This window comes from Vulpes lagopus, chromosome 3 (genome assembly GCF_018345385.1).
Source record: "Vulpes lagopus strain Blue_001 chromosome 3, ASM1834538v1, whole genome shotgun sequence".
Taxonomy (NCBI): domain Eukaryota; kingdom Metazoa; phylum Chordata; class Mammalia; order Carnivora; family Canidae; genus Vulpes; species Vulpes lagopus.
Window position 1 is genome coordinate 129117780 of NC_054826.1, and position 27517 is coordinate 129145296.

The following is a 27517-nucleotide window of genomic DNA, read 5'->3' on the forward strand; positions in this document are numbered from 1 at the left end:
CGAACGACCCAGGGCGACCAGAGGTGGACACGGGGAGAGCATGGGCACCCGGGCACCCGGTGAATGGCGCAGCTCGAGCCTGGCACGTGGGAAACCAGGGTTACCTGTGCTCGGGCCTGATGCAGGGGACCGAACGGGCACAGGCCAACCACGGTCCAAGTCTACAGGTTTCCATGGCAACAGGAGGAGTAAGCACAGACAAGCTCCCCCAAACTAGCACCTAAATTAGCACTCTTTATTCCAGACAACTGGGGGCTCCCTTTGCTCTCTGTCTGCAAGGGAAATGCCCGGATGTGCACCGCATCACAGCGACGGCCCAGGAGTGGCCCCGAGGCCCACTAGTGGGGTTCACTCCGCGTTCACTCCCCGGGACCCCGTGGGGATGGGGGTCCCCAGCCACCAGCTCCCCGGGCCCCCGTGGGGATGGGGGTACCCAGCTGCCTGCTCCCCGGGCCCCCGTGGGGATGGGGGTACCCAGCTGCCTGCTCCCTGGGCCCCCGTGGGGATGGGGAGCCCCAGCCGCCTGCCCGCGGCCTTCCGTGCCCGCAGCCCTCTGCTCTGGTGGTCGGACATCTCCCCGTGGCCTGGAAGGGCTGAGAGCAGAGCAGCCTCGGCCGTGGGAGGGGAGCCCAGGGTTGGGCTGCAGATCAGCCTCCACAGCTGGGGGTTCGCGGAACTGACAGGGGGTCACAGGTCGTCGGCCCTTCCAGGGACCCGGCGCTTCCTATGGGAACTCAGAGATGGTTACGGTGAAGGCACCTGATGCACTAGCCCGACCCGGGGCCCGTGAGCCCGTCCAGAGTCGGGGGCCCCCCACGTGCTGTCGCGGAGGAGCCCTCGACAGCTGCCCAGCCCCGAGTCACAGCCTGGGCGCCTCACAGCCCATGGCCCATCATGTGCAGCTGATCAACGACAGACGCCATGTGTCTGGGAGGGACTGGCACGTGACCTGCTAGACCGCGCAAAGGCCACCTGCCATTGCCAATGCGGGCGGCGGCATGGTGCCATCCACCCGGGGCCGCAGGGCAATGCAGGTGGAGGGGACTCTGCTTGGGCCACAGCCTCCCTCCTCTTGCCAGAGCACCCGTACTCACACGGCCACCGGCTTTCCCGGGTCCCCACTTGCCAACGGAGGTCATGGGACTTCTTAGCCTCCACGGTCCTGAGAGCCAGCCCCTATAACCTCCGGTGTCACTGTCTGTACCCCATTGCGGCCAGTTCTCGGGAGAACCGCAGTTGCAGTGACAGGCAACCGTTCCAGAGGCGTCCTGCCAGGTGGGACCCGAGCCCACTCACCACCCTACTGCTGGCCACCTCCAGGGCCTTCCTCAGGGAAAGACGGTGGCCCAGCCTGGTGGTGGCAGAGGGGCCCCAATGACTGCCTCAGCCCGGCTCGGCCAGCCTCCCCCGGAACCCTTCCCCCTGCTTGTTCTCCCACCCAGGAGCATGAGGAGCACCCACGTGTCTGCCTTGCTGCTGGACTCGAGGCCACCAAATCCTGGTCTCTGTGACAACAAGCACCTCTATCTTAATTTTTATTATTTTCAATAGGCTCCAAGCCTAGCACAGAGTCCACGCAGAACTTGAACTCATGACCCTGAGATCAAGACCTGAGCTGAGATCAAGAGTGGGACCCGTCAGTGGCTAAGCCGCCCAGGCGCCCCAAGGAGCACCCTGATATTCCATGTGGAGGGGGTCCCCCTGCCCGGTGGCCTCTCAGCTGGCGCGGCTCCTCCCCCGAACTCTTTTCACATGATGAAGGGACTGGGACACGGTCCCGTCAGGTGGCATCCGCGGCACAGGCTCAAGCTCCGTCCTGTAGCGGCGACCAGGACTGCCCGGGAGCAGGCCCGGGCCTTGCAGGGTAAGGAAGCTCCCTGGGGGCCTGGCTGCGGTGAGCCCCCCCACCCCAGGAAGTGCGCCACCTCCCCCTGCCTCAGGGTGGGCTCCACCTGCCTGAGGACGGCACTGGAGTATGAGGTGTGACACGGTTTCTCGACTCACAGAAAAGAAACAGGAAGGAAACATCCCCATCTCAGAATGACTGGGTCACTGGTGATTCTTTTCCAGTGTCTTCCTTTATCTTCTACAAACACTTGCAAGCTCTATTTTATAGTAAAAAGTGTTTTTTAGGAAAATGCATTTGTTGGCAAAATGATAGGATCCCTGCTTATGCCAACAGGCGGTACAGACAGGAGAGAGCCCGACAGCAGCTCAGGGGCCTCACCTGTAAGGGCAGCTCAGAGTTTCCAACAAACCACACAGAAAACAAGTCCAAGGATCTGAGTGGCTCCCTAGGTCCTGGCATGAATGTCAGGGGAACAGATGAGAGGCCTGTGGGATCGTGCTGGTGGCAGTGATGGCCAGAGGAGGGCCTAGAACGTCCAGCCGTGAGTGGCACAGGACCAAGTCCCCTGGGATGTCCCAGCAAAGGACGACTCCAGGGCAGGTGGGGACAACCCAGCCCATGTCAGCAAAGGCTGAGAGGGGATCCCATCTGTGGCCCAAGACCCTGGTGAGGAGACCCAGGACCCCAGGCCTGGGGGGCAGGGATCAAACACGCTTCTCTTGCCTCCCTGGCCTGGCTTCCCTTTGTGGAGGAAGATCCCCACGTAGGAGAGCAAGGACGGAAGACAGGGCCTGAGATGCCCCGGGGCTGCACTCAGGGACCCCAGGACCCAGCCGGGAAGGGAACCAAGGCCTCCTGGCTGGGCAGGCAGCGCAGGGGAGCAACAGCCGCACAGCCCAGGTCACCCCAGGTCAGCTTCCCAGGGAGCTCCAGAATGCCAAAGTGCCCCCGGCGGACATCCGTGCAGAGCGGGCAGCTGAGCAGGTGGAGATGGATCCGTGGGGAGCACACGTGGACGCGGCACCGTTGCTGGACCAGGCCCGCCTCTGGTTTCGATGCTGCGGACGAGGTGCAGCATGGTGGCGGGTCCTGGAGGAGCACCGCAGGAGGTGTCTGGGCCCTGCGAGCGCCGCCACTGCGTCAGCCATCCAGTGCCCGTCAGCGACGGCCAGATGCCGAGGGCGTGGGGAAGACCGCGGCACCCCAGCTTCGCCGCCCACGGCCTGGGCAGCACCCAAGAGTGGCCAGCCCAGGGTAGAAGCTGCAGGTGCACACCAGCGCCCTAGAGGGTGGCAGGCGGGGTGGGTGGGGCAGGCGGGGGCCGTCTCAGGGCTCCTCATCCCGGGCACTGGGGGCCAGCCTGGGGTGCACGGGCCATGGGTGCTGGGAACGTGTCACCCGAACCAAAGCCCAGAGCGCTTCTCGGCCTCATGGCATCCACCACAAGCCCAGCTTGGGGAGCAGGGGGTGCGGTGCAAGCCTGCCCCCCGAGTTTCCACAGCCCCCCCCCCGCCCAGGGCAGGACGGAGTCAGCAGTGGCCCTACAGTGAGGAGGCGCTCAGAGGGGAATCTGCTCAAGGAGGGTGAGCAGGCCTCCCAGGCCAGGGGCCTCGGGCACTAGGGGGACAGGGGAAGGCAGAGAGCAGTGGGGCTGTCCGTGACCCACACGGCCCCGCGGGCCCTCAGGCCTCCGGGGCGGGCGAGCACCCGGCGGAGCTCCCGGAGAGACGGCTTCCCGCCTGCTGCAGGCCTGACGTCTGTCCTGATCTGCAGGGAGGCGCTGAGGCTTGGCGGGGCCCCCTCCCAGCACCCCCCACCCGTTCAGAACACCCCTCTCAGCCTTGCCCGACGTGGCCTTTTGGGGTAGCCCAACCCCAAACGTACCCAAGAACATGTCTAGAAATACACCCAAGGGACTCGGGAAACTCATCAGGACCATATATGGTGACGTCAGCCCACGGGGCAGGGGTTTCAGGAAGGGGGCCACAGCCAGAGGTGACCCGCGGGAGGCAGGAGCGGCATCACCTAGAGCTTAGCAGAGGCGGCGAAATCTGCCAGCAGCTTGAGGTCATTAGGGAAGGTCAGCCATGCCCCGCCGTCAACCACCAGCACGGCGCCTGTCATATAGGATGCCAAGGGGCTGGCCAGGTATAGCGCGCCATGGGCTACCTCGGTCTTGTTGCCCAGCCTCTGCAGGGGGATGTCCAGAATCTTGGTGCTGACACTGGCCTGGCGGCCACCTGCAAAAACACAAGGCTCAGCCCCATGACGGAGGGGACCCAGGGCCCCCCGCCCCCCACCCTGGGCTTGGAGACGGCCTCTTCCTAGGAGCCCAAGGAACCGGTCCTTCTCCTGGGCGTGTCCCAGCCAGCTGGGAGGGGAACCCACGGAGGCACTGTGGGGCGCGGGGTCCCAAGGGCTTACCCAGCCGCCGGAACCCCTCCGTGCCACTGATAGGGCCAGGGGCGAGGCTATTGACGCGGATGTTCTGGGGACCCCACTCCACGGCCAAGTGCCGTGTCATCGCATCTGCACAGAGGAAGGCAGGCATGAGGGGAGGCAGGGCCCGGGCCGGGCCTCTCCACTGCTGGTTTCCAGGGACAGGCGGGAGAAGGACCCAACGGGAGCCCAGGCCGGCCGACCCGGGGGGTGCCCGTACCCACAGCCGCCTTGGCAGAGCCCGCATGCACTTGAAGCACCTGCCCCCGGGTACCCAGGGTCGCGGTGATGTTCACGATCACCCCTCCGTGGTCCTGTAACACATGGGGGAGGGCAGTGAGTGGGTGGCCGGAAGAGGCGATTCCCAGGAAGAAAGCACACGCACCCTGAAAAACTTTTCGTAGAGCACGCGAGACATGTTGAAGGTGCCCAAGCTGTCGATGTCCATCACAGTCTTAAAGGCGTTGAAGGACAGCGCACTGGCAGGGCACAGGAAGTTTCCCGCTGCACCTGCGAGAAAACCACAGCGTGCTGGAGCCCCGGCAACCAGGACACGGCCCTCGGGGTGCTCCAGGCGCCACAGGGCGGGGCCCGAGCACTTGGGGGCCCCTTTCTTCTTGGGAGACTGGGCAGGACAGATCTCATGGGCTGAATTACGTCCCTCAAAGAGATATGCTGAAGGGGAATCTGGGGCGCTCAGAGATCTTGATTTCAGCTCAGGTCATCATCTCAGGGTGGGGAGAGTGACCCCACATCCTCTGCACTCACTGTGGAGCCTGCTTAAGACTCTTTCTCTCCTGCTCCTCCCCCACATCTAAAAAAATAATAATAATAGGGGTCCCGGGGTGGCTCAGCTGGTTAAGCATCTGCCTTCAGCTCGCCTGCTGCAGGCCTGACATCTGTCCTGATCTGCAGGGAGGCACTGAAGTCCCGTGGGGACTCTGCTCAGCGGGGTCCTGAAGCTCCCTCTCCCTCAGCTCCTCCCCCTGCTGTGCACGCGCTCTCTCTAATAAATAAAATCTTTAAATAATAATAAAAATTTAAAATGTCCACCAAGGTTCTGGACATCCCCCTGCATTGGCTGGGCAACAAGACAGAGGTCGCCCACGGCACGCTGTACCTGGCCAGCCCCTTGGCATATGCTAAAGTCCTAATCCCTGGTATCAGTGAACGTGACCTTATTTGGAAACATAACCTTTGTGGATGCAATCAAGTTAAGCTGAGGTCACCCGGGGCTAGGCAGGCCCAGACCCAGGGACTGCTGTCCTCTGAAGAGGAGGAGAGACACGACACACGTGGGGGAGGCCACGGCCAGCCGGCGGAGACGCGCCGGGGAGCAGCCGGGATCGCCGGCCACCCCAGGGTGGGCAGAAAAGCCTGGAACAGAGCCTCCCTGGGCCTGCGGAGGGCGGCCTACCCACACCTTGGTTTTGGATTTGTGACCTCCACAAGTATGAGAGAACACATTTCTGCTGTTTTGGGCTATTCAGCCCGCGATACCTTGTTAGCTGCAGGAGATTGGGCATGCCATGTTTTTAAAAGGGAATTTCAGGGGATCCCTGGGTGGCGCAGCGGTTTAGCGCCTGCCTTTGGCCCAGGGCGCGATCCTGGAGACCCAGGATTGAATCCCATGTCGGGCTCCCGGTGCATGGAGCCTGCTTCTCCCTCTGCCTGTGTCTCTGCCTCTCTCTCTCTCTCTCTCTCTCTATCATAAATAAATAAAAAATTTTTTTAAAAAAAGGGAATTTCAGCAGAGTGAGTCTTGACGTACCGTGCAGACTCTGGTGAGCAGGACGGGTCATACGGGCTCACCAACTGTAGGAAACGCAGGATGTGAACACCAGGGCTGCAGTGGGTACGCGGGATTCTATCTACGAGCTGCTCAGTTAGTCTGTAAATCTAAACCTCTACTGAAAAAATTATGTCCTTTTTTTTTTTTTTTTAAAGGGAGAGTTTTGGGACATGAGAGTGCCCTGACTCTGTGTGTAGGCCGAGTTCTCAGGATGTCCACTTGAGCCTTGGCCAGGACAGGACCCCTGAGGCCCCTGAACCCACCAGAAGCCCCCGGCCTCACCCATCAGCCACTCACAGTTAACCAGAATGTCGATTTTCCCAAACTCCTTCAGTGCCTGGTCCACGGCAGCTGTGATGGCTGGAAAAGCTCGAACGTCCAGAGATAAGGGGAGGCACCGCTGGCCAGTGGCAGCAGCCAGCTTTCTGGCAGCCTAGGAGCCAGAAGGAAAGAGGTGGGCAGCAGCCCAGTGGCCTCGTGGGGGAGTCTGACGAGGGGGATGTGTCCAGGGGATGCTGGGAGGCTGCCGCTTGCTGCTGGACCCCACTCCCGGAGGCACAGCAGCCAGGCGGCCACTCCATGCAGCCACAACCCCCAGTGGACAGTTCTAAGATATCCCTCTCTCTCCCCGTCTCCCTAGGACCCTCCTTCGACATTGCCCTTCAGGCCACTGGCCACTGGTCATGGGTCAATGGCAGCCCCAGCTGACTTCTAGTTCCTGCCACAGAGACCAGCTGTGGCAGTGGTGACAGTCTCCTCCCAGGTGGATGCAACATGTGAACCACCCTCAAGATCCGAATGAGCTGAGATCTCTCTTGGGGCCACAGTACCACCCAACACGAGAGTCTCCTCAGAAGAGATGTTGTAAAAAACCAGGGGGTACCCTTGGGAGGCCACTCGTACTGAAGGTCCGTGTTTGGGAGAGAAGCAGGATTTGGTGTCGCCATCTTCTGGGCCTCAGGACCCTCCAGGCACAGGCTCTGGGCCCCCACAGCCACCCATGGGTGGGATGGACACAGGAAAGACCCCCTCACCTTAGACACTCTTGGAAAGCTTCTGCTGGCGATAACTGTGTGGCAGCCGTGCCTGCGAAGCCAGAGGGCAGGTGTGAGGGCAGCAAGGCACAGGGGACACACCAGGTGGCCTCCTGCCTGGTGCTCTAGGCACAGCTCCTCTTCCCCAAGGCTCTCTTGGGCTGAAGCACCAGCCCAGGGCCGAAGGCACAGCTTGCAGAAAACACAGGGGCCTGAGCAAAGCCGAGTGGCACCAAAGGTACCCGCCCTGGGGGCCCCAGACTGGGTCTCTCTGGCATGCGGTACACCAGCCACACAGAGATATGGGTTCTCCCCCAAACACCATGTACTCAGCAGTGACACAGCCGGGAGCCTCAGATGCACAGCCCGGCAGCTGCATGGGCCCTGCTGGGTGCCCTGGGCTTCTCCCTCCGAGGCTGGGGTGAAGGACACGGAGGGCCCACGCTGAGGCCAGGGTGCCTGCCCTGCCTCACCGCCTGAAACACTCAGCCTCACAGTAACAGTAATAGCTACACCTGCTAAGCAGCCCCACCTAATCCTCAAAATGACCCTCAGCACAGCTGGCCATGCTCTACTCAGAGAAGCAACATGCACAAGCTGCCAGCTTGGAAAATGGGATTCACCTGCAATGGATGAATCCCCAAATCTCATCCAGTGAGACCCATTCTCTATGAAAAGTGGAGGCTTGGAGAAAACCGGCGAGGGGTCCATAACATATCAACAGGCTTCCTCTTCCCCCCAACCCCAGCCTAACTCTGGCCCTTTCCTCTGGGGCTCACAAGTGGTCAGCCTGGGCCTAAGGTCACAGATCTTGTGTTCCAAGAGACACTGTGCTCCGCACACTGCTGGAGTCAACTCGGCTCACCAACCCTGGGTTGGCAAGGCCCCAGGGAGCTTGGCAGCAGAGTTAGCTCAACCTATTGCACCCTTCCTCTGGTACAAATGGGGGTGCTGGGGCCAGAGCCTTAGTCTCAATGAACCTCTAGGAGGAGACCATAGAGTCCTGCCTCCTCCAGGAAAGCACCTGACCCTTTCAGATGCCCTCTGATGGCTTGTTGTCTAGAGGGGTTCCTACCACCCACCAGCATCTTGCCCAGGGATACAGCAGGGTCCATGCAAGGTGGAGTGAGTTTCGGGGGTGGGAGGGAGTGCAAGAGTGCATAGAGCAGTGCTCACCGCATAAAAATCTCAGCAATCCGGAACCCGATGCCAGAACCACCACCGGTGATGAACGCCACTTTGTCCCTAAGAAAACAGGAGGCATTTTAAGAGATAGATCCCTAATCTTCTTTTCTTTTTTTTGAAGATTTTATTTATTTATTCATGAGAGACACACAGAGAGAGGCAGAGACACAGGCAGAGGGAGAAGTAGGCTCCATGCAGGGAGCCCGACGCAGGACTCGACCCCGGGTCTCCTGGATCACACTGTGGGCTGAAGGCAGGCACTAAACCGCTGAGCCACCCAGGGATCCCCTGATCCTTAGTTTTCTAACAGACCAAAATACAGCATCCAGTGTATCGCTCTGTTCTGCTCACCTGATTATATTCTCTTTCTTAAAAAAAAGCTGGTTTTTTGGTTTATGGTGTCTTCTGATTTGTTTAGTGTATAGTTCCCCGGGATCGTTGTTGCCATTTTAGTATTGTGTTCTCTCATTCATCTGTTCTCTGGACAGAATGGCAAGATGGAAAAACGCACCTCAGAAAAGAGAACAAGAGGCAGTACTGACCAGGGACCTAATCAGTATGGACATAAGTAAGATGTCGGAACTGGAGTTCAGAATAACAATTATAAAGATGCAGGTTGAACTTGGGGAGGAAAAACACATAGAAGACACCAGAAAATCTGTTTCTGGAGAAATAAAAGAACTAAAATCTAATCAAGTTGAAACCAAAAAGGCTATTAATGAGATGCAATAAAAAATGGAAGCTGTAACAGCTAGGATAAATGAGCAGAAGAGAGAATTAGTGATCTAGAAGACACAATAATGGAGACTAGAGAAACTGAGAAAAAGCGAGATAAACAGCTACTCACTGAATCACCAGGGGAGGATTCGAGAGAGAAGTGATGCCATACAGCAAAACAATATTAGAATAATTGGGATCCCAGAAGAAGAGGAAAGGGGGGAGGGACAGAAGGTATATTGGAGCAAACTATAGCTGAGAACTTCCCTAAATCTGGGGAAGGAAACAAGCATCCAAGTCCAGGAGGCGTAGAGAACCCCCCTCAAAATCAATAAAAATAGGCCAACACCCCGACATATAATAGTGAAACTTGCAAATCTCAGAGACAAAGAGAAAATCCTGAAAGCAGCTGGGAATAGGAGGTCTGTAACCTTCAAGGGTAGAAACATTCTCTAGCAGCAGACCTGTCCACAGAAGCCCGGCAGGCCAGAAAGGGCCGGCATGGTACGTTCAGGTGCTAAATGAGGAACGAGAGAGAGGTAGGAATTTAGCAAGGCTTGAGAAGAGATCAGAGACATGTTACAGATGAGCATCAAATCTCAAACTTCAAGAAACATGAGTGGGGCACCTGGGGGACTCAGTTGGTTAAGCATCTGCCTTTGGCTCATGTCACGATCTCAGGTCTTGTGATCAACCCCACATCAGGCTCCCTTGCTCCATGGGGAACCCACTTCTCCCTCTCCCTATGCTGCTGCTCCCCCTGCTTGTGCTCTCTTTCTGTCAAACACATGAGTTTTTTTTCTAAAGCAAGCCCCATCGATATGCTGCCTGCAAGAGACTCTTTATTTTTTTTTAAGATTTTATTTATTTATTCATAGAGAGAGAGAGAGAGAGAGAGAGGCAGAGACACAGGCAGAGGGAGAGGGAGAAGCAGGCTCCATGCAGGGAGCCCGACATGGGACTCGATCCCAGGTCTCCAGGATCACGTCCTGGACTGAAGGCAGCGCCAAACAAAGAAACACCTCAAAAGGTGAGCCACCTGGGCTGCCAAGAGACTCATTTTAGATCCAAAGATACCTCCAGCTCATGAAAAGAAAGCTGGGGTAAGGCAGCCAGGGTGGCTCAGCAGTTCACTTATTTTTTATTTATTTTATTTTTTATTTTTTATTTTTTTGGCTCAGCGGTTTAGCACCTCCTTCAGCCCAGAGTGTGATCCTGGAGACCTTGGATCGGGTCCCACGTCGGGCTCCCTGCATGGAGCCTGCTTCTCCCTATGCCTGTGTCTCTCTCTCTCTCTGTCTCTTATGAATAAATAAAATCTTTAAAAAAAAAAAAGAAAGAAAGAAAGCTGGGTAGTACTCCTTCATTAAACAAATTAAATCAAATTAAATTTTAAATCAAAGGCTGTCATAAGAGATGAGGAAGGACACTATATCATAATTAAACGGTCTATGCAACAAGAAGATCTAAGAATTATAAGTATTTATGGCTCTAACATGGGAGCAGCCAATTGTATAAACCAATCAATAACAAAATTACAGAAACACGTCGATAATACGGCAATAGGAGAGAACTACAGCACCGCTCTCACAGCTACGCACAGGTCATCTAAGCAGATGAACGAAGAAACAAGGGCTCTGAATGACACATGGGACCACACAGATGTCACAGATATATTCAGAGCATTCCACCCTAAAGCAACGGAATGCACCTTCCTCTCAAGTGCACAGGGAACATTCTCCAGAATAGATCACATACTGGGTCACAAATCAGGTCTCAGCTGGTACCAAGAGATCCGGATCACTCCCGGCACATTTTCAGAGCACAATGCTTGAAACTGGAACTCAGTCAGAAGAGGAAATTTGGAAAGAACTCAAATACATGGAGGCTGAAAAGCATCCTAGTACAGAATGAATGGGCCAACCAGGAAATTTTTTTTTTAATTTTTTTAATTTATTATTTATGATGGTCACACAGAGAGAGAGGGGGGAGGGCAGAGACATAGGCAGGCTCCATGCACCGGGAGCCTGATGTGGGATTCGATCCCGGGTCTCCAGGATCGCGCCCTGGGCCAAAGGCAAGCGCCAAACCGCTGCGCCACCCAGGGATCCCCCAACCAGGAAATTAAAGAACAACTAAAATAATTACAGAGGGGCACCTGGCTGGCTCAGTGGGTGGATCTCGGAGTCATGAGTTCAAGCCCCACACTGAGCACAGAGCCTACTTAAAAATAACAATAAAGTTATTAGGTGAGACATGTTTGCAAGACACAGGAGCCTTCCTCCACCCGCCCCTCAGCCCCACCCTCCCGGACCAGGACCCGCACCGGGACACACAGTCTGCTCCCAACAGGACAAAGGTTAGAACACCACCCGGACGAGGGTTAGAACACCACCCAGACCAGGATTAGAACAACACCCCGACGAGGGTTAGAACACCACCCGGACCAGGGTTAGAACACCACCCCGACGAGGGTTAGAACACCACCCGGACGAGGGTTAGAACACCACCCCGACGAGGGTTAGAACACCACCCGGACGAGGGTTAGAACACCACCCGGACCAGGGTTAGAACACCACCCCGACGAGGGTTAGAACACCACCCAGACCAGGGTTAGAAGACCACCCCGACGAGGGTTAGAACACCACCCCGACGAGGGTTAGAACACCACCCAGACCAGGGTTAGAAGACCACCCCGACGAGGGTTAGAACACCACCCGGACGAGGGTTGGAACACCACCCGGACGAGGATTGGAACACCACCCGGACATCTGGATCGCCGGCCGCCAGCACCCGGTCCTCTGCGGTCGCAGTAAAACCACCCGCCCCGAGCCAACTTCGCAGCGCTGCGCCCCGGGGGAGCCCCTGACTCCGCCCTCACCTGAGCAGGTCGGGGCAGAAGAGATGGCGGTACTCGGGGAGACACTCGTCCTCACTGACGTCGGGCGGTGGCTGGGCCATGGCGCGCGGGGCGGCCGGGGTCGCGAGGACGGCAGGGACCGGTCAGGGCGGGCAGCAGCGGGGCCCTCTCCGGGGATCAGCGCCCCGGCCCGGGGGTGCGGGAGCAGACGCAGCGTTGGCCTAACCCGGGCGCCGACCGCGCGCCAGCCCCGCCCACAGCGGCTCCCAGTTCCGCCCCAGACGCCCCGCCCCGGACTCCCCGCCCACGGCGCCGACCGCCGTGCTAGCCCCGCCCACAGCGGCTCCCGGTTCCGCCCAGGACGCCCCGCCCACGGCGCCGACCGCCGTGCTAGCCCCGCCCACAGCGCCGCCCCGCCCACAGCGACCCTCGCGCCTTCCAGGACTCGGTGCTCGGACCCCGCGGCTGCGCGGCCTGCTGGGCCTCGGGCGGTCAGACGCAGTGGGGCGGCGGGCACCGAGGGAGCTGGCTTCGTAACCGCCTCGGCCTTGATGACGGGAGCGGGCGTCAGCGCCCTGGCCCGCGCCAGGGGTCACCGCGGACACTAGGCTCCAGGTCAAGGGTCGCTGCCCCTCCGCGCCTTAACAACCTGTTTGGGGGGGCACTTAGCGTCTGACGGCCCGCCCCCCGAGCCCCTCCCTTCACTGCTGCGGTGGAGCCGCGAGAGCCCAGGACCGCCTCCCCCTCGCATGGGCAGCCCGAGCTGCCCGAGCTGCCCTCGTCCTCACAATGGCCGGTTCGGTGACTGCCTGGGAGAGGTTAGGGCACTGCATGCGAGCCCTGGGGGCGGGGCACGGCAGCCACCAGGGCTGTGGGCCGGGATCAGGGCGTCCTTTATAAAGAAGTCACAGCGCAAGCGAGGCCAAGGCGGCCACAGCAGGTGCGAGGACGTGCAAAGTCCGGTACCATGACAAGTGACCAGGGTCACAGCTGAGGACCAGAGCTGGTGTGATGTGTGCAGCGCCGACACGAGAACGGGGAGCCCTGGCCAGGCTCCGCAGAGGCCGGAACGGAGCTCTGCCCTGGGGGCTTCAGGGGCCCCTACACACCCTTCTCGCCACCCTCCTGCCCTGCCGGAGGCAGGCAGGCCCTGCTGAGCATGACCAGGTGGGGGTGCTGGGCCTAGGCGTGGATCCCCCTACATTTCAGGCTGCGGGCCTTTGCACCTCTGCCTGTCTGATCCAGTTAAAAATGACGGATCCCCGACCGGTGCGTGAGCTTAAGGTAAGCTTTATTTCTACTCTCAAACTCGAACAGCTTTGCATGAAGTCCTCACCCCTAATCTGAGAGATGGCAGGAAATGTACCAAATGACCCACGCCAGCCACAACACAGTGATGTCTCACCCCCCTTGGGGGAAGGGCGCTTACGCTACGTACTTTTGGAGACACCCCAAAGGTTGTCTGGCACTTTGGTATAGAAAGGATTTGGTCCAATTTCTTACTGGCTCAGGATAGTAAAAGGCACATAGAGTTGGTTGCTCAGCTCCTCGGGGTAGCGTGGAGCAGAAGGTAGATGGGGTCTGGGACAAAAGGGCAGACCGCCGGGGTGGGCTCGGGGTCTGCACGACAGAGGTAGTTGATCCTGGATGGCCGCAGGGTGGCTGAGGGCAGCCCGAGTGCTCAGGCTGCGTAGATGCTGCTCTGGTGGTTTTCGTCTGCCCAGTCCACCAGCTCACTGCTCTGAAACCATAGCTGGATCTCCCTCCGGGCCCCCTCCACGGAGTCGCTGGCATGAATGATGTTCCTGCGCCAACGAGAGGCAGCAAAGGTAAGGCACGGACTTCAGTGGGAACCTTGGAGGTCCCGGGAGGCATCTGCTAACCCCCTGCTGTCGAGAGGGGCAAGCCCGGTGCTGGGCGATGTTTCTCTGTTGCAAGAACAGAGCCGGAAAACTGGTTCCAGACTGACCTTGGCCTCTCCCCACAACCTCACGCCCAGCCCCGACCCTTTCTGGGAGCCTCGTGTTCCCACCAGCTGTCCCATGCCACCCCTCCGGGGTGGTAACACTCAGAGTCAGACAACACACAGTGAGTGCTTTATCATCTCCTATGTGCAAAGGGCTTCAAAAAACCTGTTCTGGCAAACATTAGGTGTGTGTGACATCCCAGCATCGAAAATCTCTGGCTTTCCTTTGGCCCCAGCAAGATGCCCAGTTCCCGTGGACCTGCCTTAGGAGCAGACTGCCAACCCACACTCAGGCCCTCCTCAACCCCTAACGAGCTGGCCCGTCACCTCCAGTGGCTTGAGTGTGTCAGAGGCCCCAGACCTGCTGATGTGGACACTGAAGTCCCCCCTGATGGTGCCGGGGGCAGCCTCAGCTGAGTCGGTGTGTCCTATCATGGTCCTCGAGGAGCAGACCACATTGGGGCCTTCCCAGACCTGCAGCACAGAGATAAAGGCGGGCGGGACGGGGTGGGGATCGCCAAGGACTCAGCAGCTCTGGGCTCCGCCCAGGGCCCTCCACCCCTCCCACCACCCCTGCCTGCCCTACCATGGCCACCACGGGGCCGGAGGTCATGTAGCTGATGAGTGCTGGGTAGAAGGGCTTCCTCTGCAGGTCATGGTAGTGCTCAGCAAGGACTCTCTCTGGTGCCTGGGCAGCATTGGGGCAAGGGTGAGGGGAGCCCCTGGGCACTGGGCCAGGGACCGTGGTATCCTGACCTCAGGCGCTTTGCAGATAACACCTACATGGGCTGGCACAGCAGCACGTACCTCCCCACCCCTCCCCTGCTACTGCCAACACCAGGATACTCCTCCTGACCCGGGGCTGAGGTAGCCCCCACCGGTCCCAAGGACACCCATGGGCCAAGGGCCCTGGTACCTGCAGCATCTTCATCCCCACCAGCTTGAAGCCCCTCCTCTCAAAGCGCCGGATCACGTCTCCCACAAGCCGCCGCTGCACCCCATCCGGCTTCACTGCAACCAGGGTCCGCTCTCGAGTCCAGGAGGACCCTCCTTTAGAAGAAGGGGAATCAGGTGCCTCACCCTTTCACATCTGCCTGAACCTGGGTTCTGCTGCCACAGCCCAAGTGTCACCTGGCCGTCAGAGTGCCTGCCTCTACCAGAGCAGCTCTGGACGGGAGAAGGGCAGGGCTCACAGCAACGGATGCCCAGCAGGACTCTGCCTTTCAGAGAGCAACAGGGGGTCCCCTGGTGCTTGCAGCCCGTCAGGAGGGGCTGTGGCTCTGCCCGTGCAGTGGCAGGGGCACCCATGATGGGATCCGGGCTCCCTGAGGAGGCATCTTCGAGAGGTGGGGGGGCAAATCCCAGCTCGGAGGCCACCCAGAGGCCCAGAGATGCCACATGGGAAAGAGGGCATGTTGTTGGCCTTGCTTTTGACTGCGGGGCTCCAGAGTGATGGCACGGTCACTGTCCGAACTCCCCAGCTGCCGCGTGAGGAAGGACCCAAAGCGCATCCTCTGGGTCTGAGGGGGAGGAGTGGCAGGGAACCAGGCAGTAGTGAAGTGTCCCTTCCCCACCAGGTGGGCCACGCACAGGGGACAAAGGGAGCTCGGGCCTGAGGAGGAGGGCAGGGGGCATCCTGTGCAGGGGGAGACTCCGGAGAGCTGTGGACCCGCTGCCCCACGGCCCCCAGCTCTGCGCGGCTGGAGGCTCTGAAGGCCGCCGCTGGGGGACCCAAGCACAGGACCGAGCCCGCCCCAGGGGTCTCTAGTGCTGTGTCACTGCAGCACACAGGGGGCATAGTCGCCCCTTACAAGCCCGGGCCCCAGACTCTCACTGACCCGCAGCCCCGGGTCCAGGCCCAAATGTGCTCCCGAGAGGAGCCTACACCCCGGCGGGGGGCGTCCGGGGAAGTCCTGCAGCCGGTGCCCCTAAGACCCCGCGTGGAGGGGCCCTCTGCGGGGCTGGCCTGCCGCCAGCCGGCCCGGCCCCCTGGGGGGCAGCTCGCTCCGGCGGCGTCGGGAGAGCCCGCGGGCCGCAGTGACCGGGAGAGGCCCAGCAGGCCTCGGGCTGCCCCGGGCTCCGGAGCCCTCGGGTCCCTGCGCCCGGGCGCGGGGAGGGGGTACGGAGGCGGGGAGACGCGCGGGCGCCCCGAGGGCTCGCGCGCCAACAAAGGCCCGGCGCGCCCCCTCCCTTCCCCTCCCCCCTCCCCCTCCGCGGGTCGCCGGCCACTCACCCGAGTTGGAGCGCGCGAGCAGGCAAGGCCCGGGGACCCGCGGGCCACGTAGCAGCCCCGGCAGCGTGGCGCGCCCCAAGACGCCGCCCATGACCCCGGCCCGCGGGCCGCTGGCGAGCACGGGGAGAGCGCGGGCGACGGAGCCCCGAGGGCGAGGGGGGAGGGGCGGAGGGAGAGGGAGGGGCGGAGGGAGAGGGAGGGGAGGGGTGGGCGAGGCCGGGGAGAGGGAAGGGGCGGGGCCACCACGGAGGGGATTGAGATGTGGCGGGGGGCGGGGCCACCGCGAGGGGGAGGGGGGAGGGGCGGGGTCACCGCGGAGGGGCGGGGCGGATGGAGGAGAGGGACCACCGGGGAGGGGAGGGGGAGAAGAGGTGACGGAGGAGGGAAGGAGAGGGCGGGGCAGGCAGGGAGGAGGGGCGGAGGGAGGGGGATGACCCACCGGGGAGGGGAGGGGAGAGGGGCGACCGAGAAGGGGAGGCCGGGGTCAGGAGAGGGCGGGGCGGAGGGAAGAGGAGGGGCCAGAGAGAAGGGGAGGGGAGGAGTGGGGAGGGCAGTGAGGAGGGAGGAAGGGGGAGCGGAGGGGAGGGCGGGGTGAAGAACCCCGTATTCTGTTGCAGTCCTGCTGTGGTGGGTAGGTCGGTGGCCAGCTACTGTTGGCAGGAGATCTAGCGGATCTTAACGGGTTTTTGAAAAATCAAATAAGCTTTTTGATGCTGCTGCGAGTGGAATTGTTTTCTTTAATTTCATTTTTGATTGTTCATTGAAAGTGTACAAATACAATTGACTTTTGTGCGTTGATCTTGCCTATCCTGCAGCTTTGCTGAACTCATTTATTCCAGTAGTTTTTTTAGTGGATTCCTTAGCATTCTCCAGGTATGAAATTATGTCATGTGGACACGGAGATCGATGTTTCTTCCTTCCCAGTGCGGATGTCTTTTATTTCATTTTCTTATTCAATTGTTCTGGCTACAATCTCCAGTAAAATATTGAATACAAGCGGCCTTCTTTTTCCACTGGCTTAATTAAGGTGAGGGGTTAGTTATTGCTGTGAGATTGCTTACCTTAAAAATAAAGTAGTCCTGTGGGGCCTAGGGGGCTCAGTGAGTTAGTGGGACTCTTGGTTTCAGCTCAGGTCATGATCTCAGTCAGGGTGGCGGTATCCAGCCCCTCACTCAGTGTGCAGTCTGCTAGAGTTTCTGTCTGTCACTCTGCCCCTCCTCCTGCATGCTCACGTGTGTTCTCTCTCTCTCAAATAAATAAATCTTTTTTTAAAAATGAAATAGTCCAAAAAAAATGAAATAGTCCATTAATTTATCAGAAAAAAATGGCTTTGTTCAAGAATAACATAGAATTGGGCCACCTGGCTGGCTTAGTTGGTGGAGCGGATGACTCCTGATCTCAGGTCATGAGTTTGAGCCCCACAGTGGGTGTAGAGATTCCTGGAAAAATAAATCAAAATCTGAAAAAGAAAAGAATAACAGAGAATTGGAGTTTGGGGTCTGCAAGGTAAGGCAAAGCCTTGGGCAAATCCAATGAACAGAGAACTTGATTTCATGGGGACAGAGGTGGACATTAGGAGCTGCTGTTTTGGGGTTTTTTTTTAAGATTTTTATTTATTTATTTATTCATGAGACACACAAAGGGAGGCAGAGACACAGGCAGAGGGAGAAGCAGGCTCCACGCAGGGAGCCCAATGTGGGACTCGATACCGGGACCCCGGGGTCACCCCTGGGCTGAAGGCAGGCGCTCAACCCCTGAGCCCCGGGGCGTCCCCGGTGATGGATTTCTTACAGGAGATTCCGCGTACATCTGTCCCTGTTGGGACTTGTGATTCATGACTGTTTGTTGTTGATTCTTCTGTTGAGGTCCGTAAATGACAGTCCTGTTGGCATCTGTAACTGACAACTCCTCCTGTACTTGATGATGAGTCATGGGCTCCCCCTCATTTAACCACCTGGCCCCACTTTAGTGAGGTTTCCCTTTATTAATTTTTTAAGGATTTGAGGGCAGTCCGGGTGGCTCAGCGGTTCAGCGTCTGCCTTTCGCCCAGGGCGTGGTGCTGGAGACCCGGGATCGAGTCCCATGTTGGGCTCCCTGCATGGAGCCTGCTTCTCCATTTGCCTGTGTCTCTGCCTCTCTCTCTCTCTCTCTGTGTGACTATCATAAATAAACAAAAATTAAAAACAAAACACACTAAGATCTTTAAAAAAAATGTTTTTTTTCTTAAAGATTTGAGAAAGAGAGGGAGGGGCAGAGAGAGAGAGATAGAGAGAGAAGCAGATTCCCCGCTGCACGCAGAGCCCCGGGAGAGCCCTGATATCAGGATCGGGGCTGAAACCAAGAATCAGACACTTAGACTGAGCTGCCCAGACACCGCTCCCTTTATTAATTTTTACGAGACTTCTTTTAATTTCTAGTATAAACATTTACAGTTATAAATTTCCCTGGGGGGATCCCTGGGTGGCGCAGCGGTTTGGCGCCTGCCTTTGGCCCAGGGCACGATCCTGGAGACCTGGGATCGAATCCCACGTCGGGCTCCCAGTGCATGGAGCCTGTTTCTCCCTCTGCCTGTGTCTCTGCCTCTCTCTCTCTCTCTGTATGACTATCATAAATAAATTAAAAAATGTTAGGGATCCCTGGGTGGCGCAGTGGTTTGGCGCTTGCCTTTGGCCCAGGGCGCAATCCTGGAGACCTGGGATCGAATCCCACATCAGGCTCCCGGTGCATGAAGCCTGTTTCTCCCTCTGCCTATGTCTCTGCCTCTCTCTCTGTCTCTCTGTGACTATCATAAAAAAAAAAAAAAAAAAAAAAAAAAATTAAATAAATAAATAAATAAATTTCCCTGGGGACAGCTGAGTGGCTCAGCGGTTGAGCGTCTGCCTTCAGCCGAGGGTGTCATCCTGGGATCCTGGGATCAAGTCCAGAGTCCTGCATCGGGCTCCCCTCATGGAGCCTGCTTCTCCCTCTGCCTGTGTCTCTGCCTCTCTCTGTGTCTCTCAGGAATAAATAAATAAAATCTTAAAAAAAAAGAAAGAAAAAAAAAAGAAAGAAAGAAAAGAAAAACCAAACATATGATCCAGCAATCATGCTCCTTGGTGCTTACTCAAATGAGTTGAAAATATATATATACACACAAATCTGCACATAGATATTTATAGCTGCTTTATTCATAATTGCCAAACTTGGAAGCAACCAAGACGTCCTTCAGCAGATTCATGGATAAATAATCTGTGGTGCATCCTTACAGGGGATATTATTCAGTAATTAAAAATATGAGCTATGAAACCACAAAAAAAAACATGGAGGAAAATTAAATGCATATTACTCATTGAAAAGAGCCTATCTGAAAAGGCTAAATGACATTCTGGAAAAGGCAAGGGTAAGGAGACAGTAAAAAAAAAAAAAATTCAGTGATTGTTAGGGGGTGGGGGGAGTAGGTGGGGTGTGAGCAGATTTTTAAGGTAGCAAAACTATTCTGTATGATACTACAATGGCAAATAGACATTGTTACACATTTGTCAAATCCAGAATGTGCAACACCAAGAGTGAACTCTAATGAAAACTGTGGACTTTGGCAAACAATACTGTCAGTGTAGCTTCACTGATTGTAACAAATGTAGCACATGATGCAGCAGCAGTGGGATGCGCATAGGGAATGAAGGCACGTTTGGGGGCAAAGGGTATGTGGGGACAACACACTCCTGCTCAGTTTCCCTGTGAACCTGAAACTCCTCTAAAAACTAAAATCTGTTCAAAAACACACACAAACCATGAAGAAAGAAAAAAGTCGTCACAGAATGGGAAAGAATGTTTCCAGCGCCCTAAACCCATCCATGGCGAGGGTCTTATTATCAGAAATCAATGAGTAGAAGACCGTAAGCCAGTGGCCCAGCAAATGCTTGCAGATTCTCTCCTCCAGAGCAAGTCCAAACAGCCAAGAAGCATACGCAGAAGCGCGCAGCTTCGGGAGTGATCGGGGGAATGCAAGTAAAGCCAGAGGAAAAATCTGAAACTCTGGGGCGCCTGGGTGGCTCAGTCCATGGAGCTTCTGACTCCTGATTTCCATCAGAGATGGAGCCCGCATCCGGCCCTGTGCTCAGCGGGGTCTGCTTGAGGTGCTCCCTCTCCCTCTGCCCCTTCCTCCACTCACGTGCCCTCTCTCTCTCTCTCTCTCTCTCTCTCTAAATAAAACCGTTTTAAAAATCTCAGAGTCGGGGATCCCTGGGTGGCTCAGTAGTTTGGTGCCTGCCTTTGGCCCAGGGCATGATCCTGGAGTCCTGGGATCGAGTATCAAGTCAGGCTCCTGGCATGGAGTCTTCTTCTCCCTCTGCCTGTATCTCTGCCTCTCTCTCTCTATGTCTATTGTGAATAAATAAATAAAATCTTTAAAAAATAAAATAAAAAATAAAAAAAAAAATAAAAAAATCTCAAAGTCTGGGCAGCCCGGGTGGCTCAGTGGTTTAGTGCTGCCTTCAGCCCAAGGGTGTGATCCTGGAGACCCGGGATCACATCCCACGTCGGGCTCCCTGCATGGAGCCTGCTTCTCCCTCTGCCTCAGCAGATGCATGGATAAATAATCTGTGGTGTCTCTGCCTCTCTCTGTGTCTCTCACGAATAAATAAATAAAATCTTAAGAAAAAATTAAAAAACTCAAAGTCTGAAAATTCCAAGTATTAGGAAGATCGTGGCCCATTGGAATTCACATACCGCTAGTTAGAACCTCAACTGACAAAACCCACTTTGGTCAGCAGTTTGGAATTATCAAGAGAGTGAAAAAACCTACAAAATGCGAGGAAATATTGGTCAATCATATACCTCAGAAGGGCCTTCTTTTTTTTTTTTTTTAAGATTTTATTTATTTAGGGCAGCACTTGTGGGGCAGCGCTTTAGCGCTGCCTGCAGCCCAGGGTGTGATCCTGGAGTCCTGGGATCGGGTCCCACGTCAGGCTCCCTGCATGGGGCCTGCTTCTCCCTCTGTCTGTGTCTCTGCCTCCCTCTCTCTCTGTGTGTGTGTCTCTATGAATAAATAAATAAAATATTTTTAAAAAATATTTTATTCATGAGAGAGAGAGAGCGAGCGCACCTGAGCCAGGGTGGGGGTGGGGGTGGGGCCCGCCGAGGGAGAGGCCGGCTCCCCACTGAGCAGGGAGCCCCACGTGGGGTGCAACTCCAGGACCGGGGATCATGACCTGGGCTGAAATCAAGAGTCGGATCCTCAACTGACTGAGCCCCCTGACACCCAGGGGTGTCACTTCCAAGGCCACTTGCAGAAAGCCCTGAACGAGGGCTTCTCCTGCCCTGCTTTGACCCACACTTTCCAGGTGGGCTCTTCTTTCCAGCTCATCTCTTGGCTGGATGAGAGCCTGAGGACAAAGTACCCCTGGTGGCCCCAAAGCCACCTGCCCCACCGTAAGGATGGCCTGGAGCCCGCAAGCCCGTGGGCACCCAGTGACTGACCTCAAGACGATGACTAGCCTGACCTCGCTGCCCCCGCTTGTGCACCCATCGTTGCCCCCGTGTGTCCGGATAACCTGGAAGTGGTTTCCATAGCCTGGACACGGTCTTGGACACGCCAGTCTGGTCCTCACCATGTCTGTGTCGTGGAAATAACTCTGTTCCTTGCTTCACTGCCTGTGGATCTTGTCAGCGGCCAGCGGCTGGGCCTGGGGTGTCTGGGATCCCCAAGTCGGGGACTCTCGTGGCCCACACCCTGGCCGAGGCCCAGCCATCCCGCCTCTCTTCTGTCCGCCAGCCGGGAGCGCTGCGCAGTCCTGCGTCCACGGCCCACGCCCCGGCCCACGGCCACGCGATGAGGAGCGCAGCGCATCCCCCCGAGTCGAGGCTGGAGGTGACTACAGCTGGGCGGACGCCGGGGGCCTCCCGAGCCTGACTCTCCAGTCGAGCCCCAGCCGGGCTCCCAACCCGCAGAAACTGCAAGGTCCCAGGTGCATGTTGCAGCAATAAACCAGTAGATCAAAGACCGAGGAGGGGGCGGTGTGGGTGGTCTCATCACCTGGGACTGGGACCCGGTGTCTAGGACACACGCCGCTATCCTGTCCCTTGGGGGCCAGGGCTGTGACCACCTGGGCCCACTCCCAGCCCTCTGCCCAGCACCTGCTGCCTCTCAAGGCCGGGCCCACGGGGTTCCAGTATTGGGGTGTCAGTGTGGGTGAGGCCCGGGCCCAGGATCGCAGTCGGGGCCAGCACAGCCTTGGATTTCTGGCACATTCCTGTGAATGTGCTGGTGGTCTTCGCCCAATGTACTTGGGGAGACCCGGCCCAACCCCCACGCCAGCCCTACCAGCTGCTTCCGTCAGCCCCGTTTCCCGGCACTACAACAGGCACTGCCCACACTGGAATCTCCCCACCATTCTTGGGGGTTTTGTTTGTTTGTTTGTTTTTTAGATTTTATTTATTTAAAATAAATAAACTTGCGGGTTTTAAACTTGCGCCTCCTTTGGATAAATGGGGACGTCCCTGTGCGTGTCCCTGCGGTGGGCCGGCCCGGAGCTGTCTGTCCCCGCAGTCCCCCAGTCAGCAGCCACAGCTCACTCTCCTCTAGACGCCACTGCCGCAGCTCCTGCTTCGGTCTGGGGCCGGGAGCCTCACTCTGCGCCACGTCCCTCTTCTGCGTTGGTCACACCGTGGGCCGGGCGCCCGGCTCCCTGCGGAACCCGCCAGAAGGTCTGGTCCACAGTCGGTGGACGCGGCCCGCAGCACGTAGGTGGCTCACAGCTGCTGGCAGTCGCTTTAGGATCCCTGTCCCCATTCCTCCATCTAGCAGGTTCCACCAACCGCCGGCAGGCCTCGGGTCTGTGCTGCGGGCAGGCCACCGCCAGTGCTCCCAGTGCGCCCCGTGGGGCCCCTCCCGGGGTGTGTACGCACATTTCTCCCCATGAACTCACCCTGCTGTTACTGTAAAATATTTGTGTTCATTGTGGTCAAACTCTTTCTTCTGAAGTCTACCGACCTGATAAACGTAGGCACGCCGGTTCCTCGTCGTCCATCCATCCGTCCACTGTCACCCGTCTGGGTCGTGTGGACAGTTGGGCTGAGCCACTTCTAGGGATAGTCCAGGCTTGCTTTATCTATCTTTTTAAAATTCAGTTGGAGGGCAACCCTGGTGGCTCAGCGGGTTTAGCGCCACCTCCAGCCCAGGGCCTGATCCCAGGGACTCGGGATCGAGTCCCACGTCGGGCTCCCTGTATGGAGCCTGCTTCTCCCTCTACCTGTGTCTCTGCCTCTCTCTCTGTGTGTGTCTCTGTGAATAAATAAATAAAACGTTTAAAAAAATAAAATAAAAAATAAAATTCAGTTGGACAGACTCTGACTTTTTAAGATGTACTTATTTATGAGAGCGAGCGAGCAGGCAGGTGGGGGAGAGGCAGGGGCTGGGAGAACCTCGAGGCCGGCTCCCCTCTGAGTGCGGAGCCCGACGCAGGGCTCGACCCCAGCACCCCGAGGTTGCCATCTGAGCCAACACAAGGGTCAGCCGGTCACCGACTGAGCCACCCGGGTGCCCCCTGCCTTTTTTTCTTATGTGAAGTATAACGAACACACCTGATAATCGTCTCAGGTGGACACATTGATGTGACAACTGGGTACAAGACACGGCGCTCACCACGACGGTGACGAGTATGGGCACCGTCTGTCCCCATCACTGCGGACGGCGTTACAACTACATCCCGGTGCTGCACTTCTCATTTCCGTGACCTATTTATTGTATGACTTGAAGCGTGTACCTCCTCGTGGCCTTGATCTACCTCACCTGTCGCCCTACTAAGCTGCCCTCTGGCCACTGCTGCTCGGTTCCCAGTACTTAAGAGTGTGCTATTTTGTTTCTTTTTTCTTTGTTCATTTGTTTTGTTTCCTAATTTCGTGGGAGTGGAGTCCTATTGCAGGTGTCTTTTCCTGGCTGATTATTTTCACTTAGCGTTTCATCCTCTCGGTCCATCCATATTGTCGTAAGCGCCAAGACTTCATTCTTTCTTATGGCTGAGAATATTCTGTTCTTTTCAAGAAGGTGTTACTTATTGGGATCCCTGGGTGGCGCAGCGGTTTGGCGCCTGCCTTTGGCCCAGGGCGTGATCCTGGAGGCCCCGGGATCGAATCCCACATCGGGCTCCTGGTGCATGGAGCCTGCTTCTCCCTCTGCCTGTGTCTCTACCCCTCTCTCTGTGTGTGTGTGTGACTATCATAAATAAATAAAAAAAAATTTTTTTTAAATGTTACTTATTGGGATCCCTGGGTGGTGCAGCGGTTTGGCACCTGCCTTTGGCCCAGGGCGTGATCCTGGAGACCCGGGATCGAATCCCACGTCGGGCTCCTGGTGCATGGAGCCTGCTTCTCCCTCTGCCTGTGTCTCTGCCTCTCTCTTTCTCTCTCTCTCTGTGAATATCATAAATAAATAAATAAATAATTTAAAAAAAGTTACTTATTTATCCACGAGAGACACAGAGAGAGGCGGAGACACAGGCAGAGGGAGCAGCAGGCTCCTGCGGGGAGACCTTGATCCCAGGACCCCCGGGGTCACCCCCGAGCTGGAGGCAGATGCTCAACTGCTGAGCCACACGGGCGTCCCAGATTTTGTCTATTCTTTTTTTTTTTTTCTGATTTTGTCTATTCTTAGAGGATGTTTTTGGCAGACATAGAATTGTGAGTTAACAGGAGTATTTTTTTCTAGCATTTTGAAGACAACATTCTGCTGTCTTCTGGCCTCCATTGTTTCTCACTTCTGAGACGTTATAAATCATTCAGACTGTTGTTCCCTTAAACGTCATTTTTCTCCAGCTGCTTTCAATATTTTCCGCTCAAGTTTCATTTCCAATAGTTGAACCTGGTGTGGTTTTCTTTGTATTGATTCTTCTTATGGTCACCGAGCTGTTTGAATCTGTAAATGTGTTTCACTAAATCTGAGAATTTTTGGCTATTAATTTCTCACCCATTCTTTTCTGCCTCCTCTCTTTCCAGTCCTCTTGGGACTCCAACTGTATTCTATTGTGTGGTCTTTATGTATGTATGTATGTATGTATTATGTATTTATTTATTTGAGAGGTAGGATGGGCAAAGGGAGAGGGAGAGGGAAACTCAGACTCTGCACTGAGCGTAGAGTCTGACACGGGGCTTGATCTCACAACCCTGAGGTCACAACCTGATCTGAAACCAAGAGTCAGATGCTAAGCCGACCGAGCCCCCAGGCGCCCGGATATCCGGATATCCGCCTTGAGACCTGTCAGACCTCTGTTTGTCCCTGCTCAGGTTGCTGCTGGTAGGAGCCAGGAAAAATGGGCTCCTTCTCCTAGGACGGCCCCCGAATAGCCTCACCAGCATGTGCTGGCCCAGGCACAGGGCGAGGGGTGCCAATGGGAGCCTCCAAACCAGAGAACAGCTCTCGGTCCTCCTGCCCTGCATGCGCCCCTCACCCACCACCCTCTTCACTTGCCCCTTAGAAAGGGACCAGGAATCTGGTCTGGTCACCATGCTCCAATGCATTTGGACCTCATCCCAGGCTCACTGCAGGCTGAGGGCCTGCAGGCACTGCTTGTACCCTTCACCCTCTCCTTCCCAAGTGCCCAGGACCTGGCACGGGAAGCATTCATTCACCCACATAAAGTCGGGATAGATAAGAACCTCACGCTGAACTTCATGGAAAAAAAAAAAAAGGTTAACTTTTATTTTATGCATAATTTTTTTTTTAAGATTTTATTTATTTATGACAGATAGAGAGAGAGGCAGACACAGGCAGAGGAAGAAGCAGGCTCCATGCAGGGAGCCCGATGCGGGACTGGATCCTGTGACTCTAGGATCACACCCTGAGCCAAAGGCAGGAGCTAAACAGCTGAGCCACCCAGGGATCCCTGGGTGAAGTATTCCTATGAAGCCCAAAGGTCTGGGGACCCCCAGTCCAGTTTATGGTGACAAGGTGGGGCCTAGGACAAGAGTAAGAAGGAGGTCTGCATTGCAGAACTCAGACCGCAGAGGTCATGACCCTGCTCCTTCCTACTGGAGCCTGCAGTGGGGTGTGCGACAGAGGCCCTGAGCACACAGGGTGAGCTCCTTCCCACCTGGGGTCTTCCTAGGGCCTCACACACAAGACACCCTGGGAGGAGGAGCCTGAGTGGATGAAGGAAGACAGGGAGGGTGACCAGGAGCAGCCAAGTTGTCCGAAGGCCTGGAGCCCTCTCAGTGGGTGCAGGCCTCTAGCTGGAATGGAAGCCATGGGGGCTGAGGCCAGATGTCAGCTGGGCCCAGGGTGGCAGCACCACCAGCCTGCAATAGCCAGGAAGGAGGGGAGGAAGGAGGGATGGAGGGGGTAGGGAAGGGAGGAGGAGAGGAAGGGAAGGGAGGGAGGAGGGGAAGGGAGAAGGGGAAGGGAGGGAGGAGGAAGAGGAAGAGGGGAGGGGAGGGGAGGGAGGAGAGGGGACTGGAGCTGCTGAGGGGCAGGTGAGACAGGGGAGGGTGGGGGTGCCGCCGCACCCCCTCCTGCACAGGGTGGGCTTGGAGGCCCTGGAGGTGCCTTGGATCCAGGTGCTGCAGAGACAGCGTCCTCGCAGTTCCCCAGGTGTGAGCATTGCCAGGGGGACCTTGAAATGCTGGAGGCCTGAGGGCACCGGGCTGCTCTGTGCGCCTCACATGGCTCCCAGCTCCCCGGCTCCCCTCGGCTCCCCTTGTTACTTGGCTGGAAACTGCTGCTCCCGGTGCCCCAGCCCAACAGGGGACCTGCACCTTCCCGCACCTTCTCTGGCAACGGCCTGTTTTTCTTCCAGGTTGTCCTGGTCTGGGGGGCAGGGGAGCATCCTTCCTCAGTCCCCCTCCTCTCTGGACTGGATGACCTTTGCCCTACCCTGTACTTTCATAGCTTTCCTACTTACACAACAGTTTTTTTAAAGGAATCTCCTCCCCCTCGCGGGCTTGAACTCGCGACCCCAGGAGTCCCCACCATTCCGCAGAGGGCCCCCCAGGCGCCCCTACTTACAAAGCACTTTTGAGAACAAGGTCAAGTGACCGCCATTGCCTCCGTGACTCCCTGGGTTCCTGGCCCTCTCACTTACTCCTGTACCTGCGGGGTGTGTTCTAAGTCGCCCTCTAACGTTTTAGTCATTTTGTTCTCAACAGTGGCCCAACCTCTCTCATTGGAACTTGCCCTTGTGGCACGTGATGGGGACAAGGGCCGCTGCCATCCCTGGGGGGAGGGGGCAGCCTCGGGGCTCCACTGGAGGCCCCCCAGGGGCGTCCTGGGCTTCTTCCCAGGGCGTGTGCAGTACTTAGCGTGGCCCCCCACCCAGCAGCCCAGGCCACCCGCCCTGGACATAGCCCGGGAGGAGGGGCCCAGGAGCTGCACACTGAGGCGACCCTCTGGAGCAGCAGAGGAGGAAGGTTGGTGGGGACCTGAGCCCAGCCCGGCGGGAGGGGGGGATAGGCTTCCAGTGCTCAGCACTGACC

The 27517-nt window shown here is 57.1% G+C and overlaps 2 protein-coding genes across 6 annotated transcripts; both read right to left on the reverse strand.

Annotated features, from left to right (window-relative positions):
• Positions 1-214: 214 nt before the first annotated feature.
• DECR2 (2,4-dienoyl-CoA reductase 2) lies at positions 215-12132 on the reverse strand. Of its 3 annotated transcripts, none has more exons than XM_041748366.1 (9): positions 11898-12034; positions 8651-8779; positions 8291-8359; positions 7115-7166; positions 6378-6513; positions 4674-4798; positions 4509-4602; positions 4274-4378; positions 215-4089 (listed from the first exon to the last, which is right to left on the reverse strand). In XM_041748366.1, exons 3-9 carry the CDS (start codon positions 8293-8295, stop codon positions 3875-3877), a joined length of 732 nt encoding a protein of 243 aa, XP_041604300.1. In that variant the 5' UTR covers positions 8296-8359; positions 8651-8779; positions 11898-12034; the 3' UTR covers positions 215-3874. The 3 variants fall into 3 exon arrangements, 2 of the variants coding, with proteins under 2 accessions (XP_041604300.1, XP_041604299.1); XR_005986774.1 differs by lacking the exon at positions 8651-8779 and having other exon boundaries at positions 2036-2105; positions 2228-4089; positions 11898-12132; XM_041748365.1 differs by lacking the exon at positions 8651-8779 and having other exon boundaries at positions 11898-12132.
• A 1018-nt stretch (positions 12133-13150) lies between these two features.
• On the reverse strand, positions 13151-16284 carry NME4 (NME/NM23 nucleoside diphosphate kinase 4). Of its 3 annotated transcripts, none has more exons than XM_041748368.1 (5): positions 16076-16284; positions 14759-14892; positions 14429-14530; positions 14170-14316; positions 13151-13681 (listed from the first exon to the last, which is right to left on the reverse strand). In XM_041748368.1, exons 1-5 carry the CDS (start codon positions 16164-16166, stop codon positions 13610-13612), a joined length of 546 nt encoding a protein of 181 aa, XP_041604302.1. In that variant the 5' UTR covers positions 16167-16284; the 3' UTR covers positions 13151-13609. The 3 variants fall into 3 exon arrangements, with proteins under 3 accessions (XP_041604302.1, XP_041604301.1, XP_041604303.1); XM_041748367.1 differs by having other exon boundaries at positions 14204-14316; positions 16076-16279; XM_041748369.1 differs by lacking the exon at positions 14429-14530 and having other exon boundaries at positions 14204-14316; positions 16076-16283.
• Between the last annotated feature and the right edge of the window lie 11233 nt (positions 16285-27517).

Bases quoted from the DNA above. Each gene is read 5' to 3' on its own strand.
- NME4 (XM_041748367.1), bottom strand. From the start codon at position 16,166: ATGGGCGGCGTCTTGGGGCGCGCCACGCTGCCGGGGCTGCTACGTGGC. The intron at 14,531-14,758 runs GTACCAGGGCCC...AATGCTGCCCAG, and splicing joins TGGGGATGAAGATGCTGCAG to GCACCAGAGAGAGTCCTTGC. The intron at 14,317-14,428 runs GTAGGGCAGGCA...TCTGTGCTGCAG, and splicing joins CCGGCCCCGTGGTGGCCATG to GTCTGGGAAGGCCCCAATGT.
- DECR2 (XM_041748365.1), bottom strand. From the start codon at position 11,977: ATGGCCCAGCCACCGCCCGACGTCAGTGAGGACGAGTGTCTCCCCGAG. The intron at 7,167-8,290 runs GTGAGCACTGCT...CTGGCTTCGCAG, and splicing joins ATTGCTGAGATTTTTATGCG to GCACGGCTGCCACACAGTTA. The intron at 4,603-4,673 runs GTGCGTGTGCTT...CATGTGTTACAG, and splicing joins TCTACGAAAAGTTTTTCAGG to GACCACGGAGGGGTGATCGT.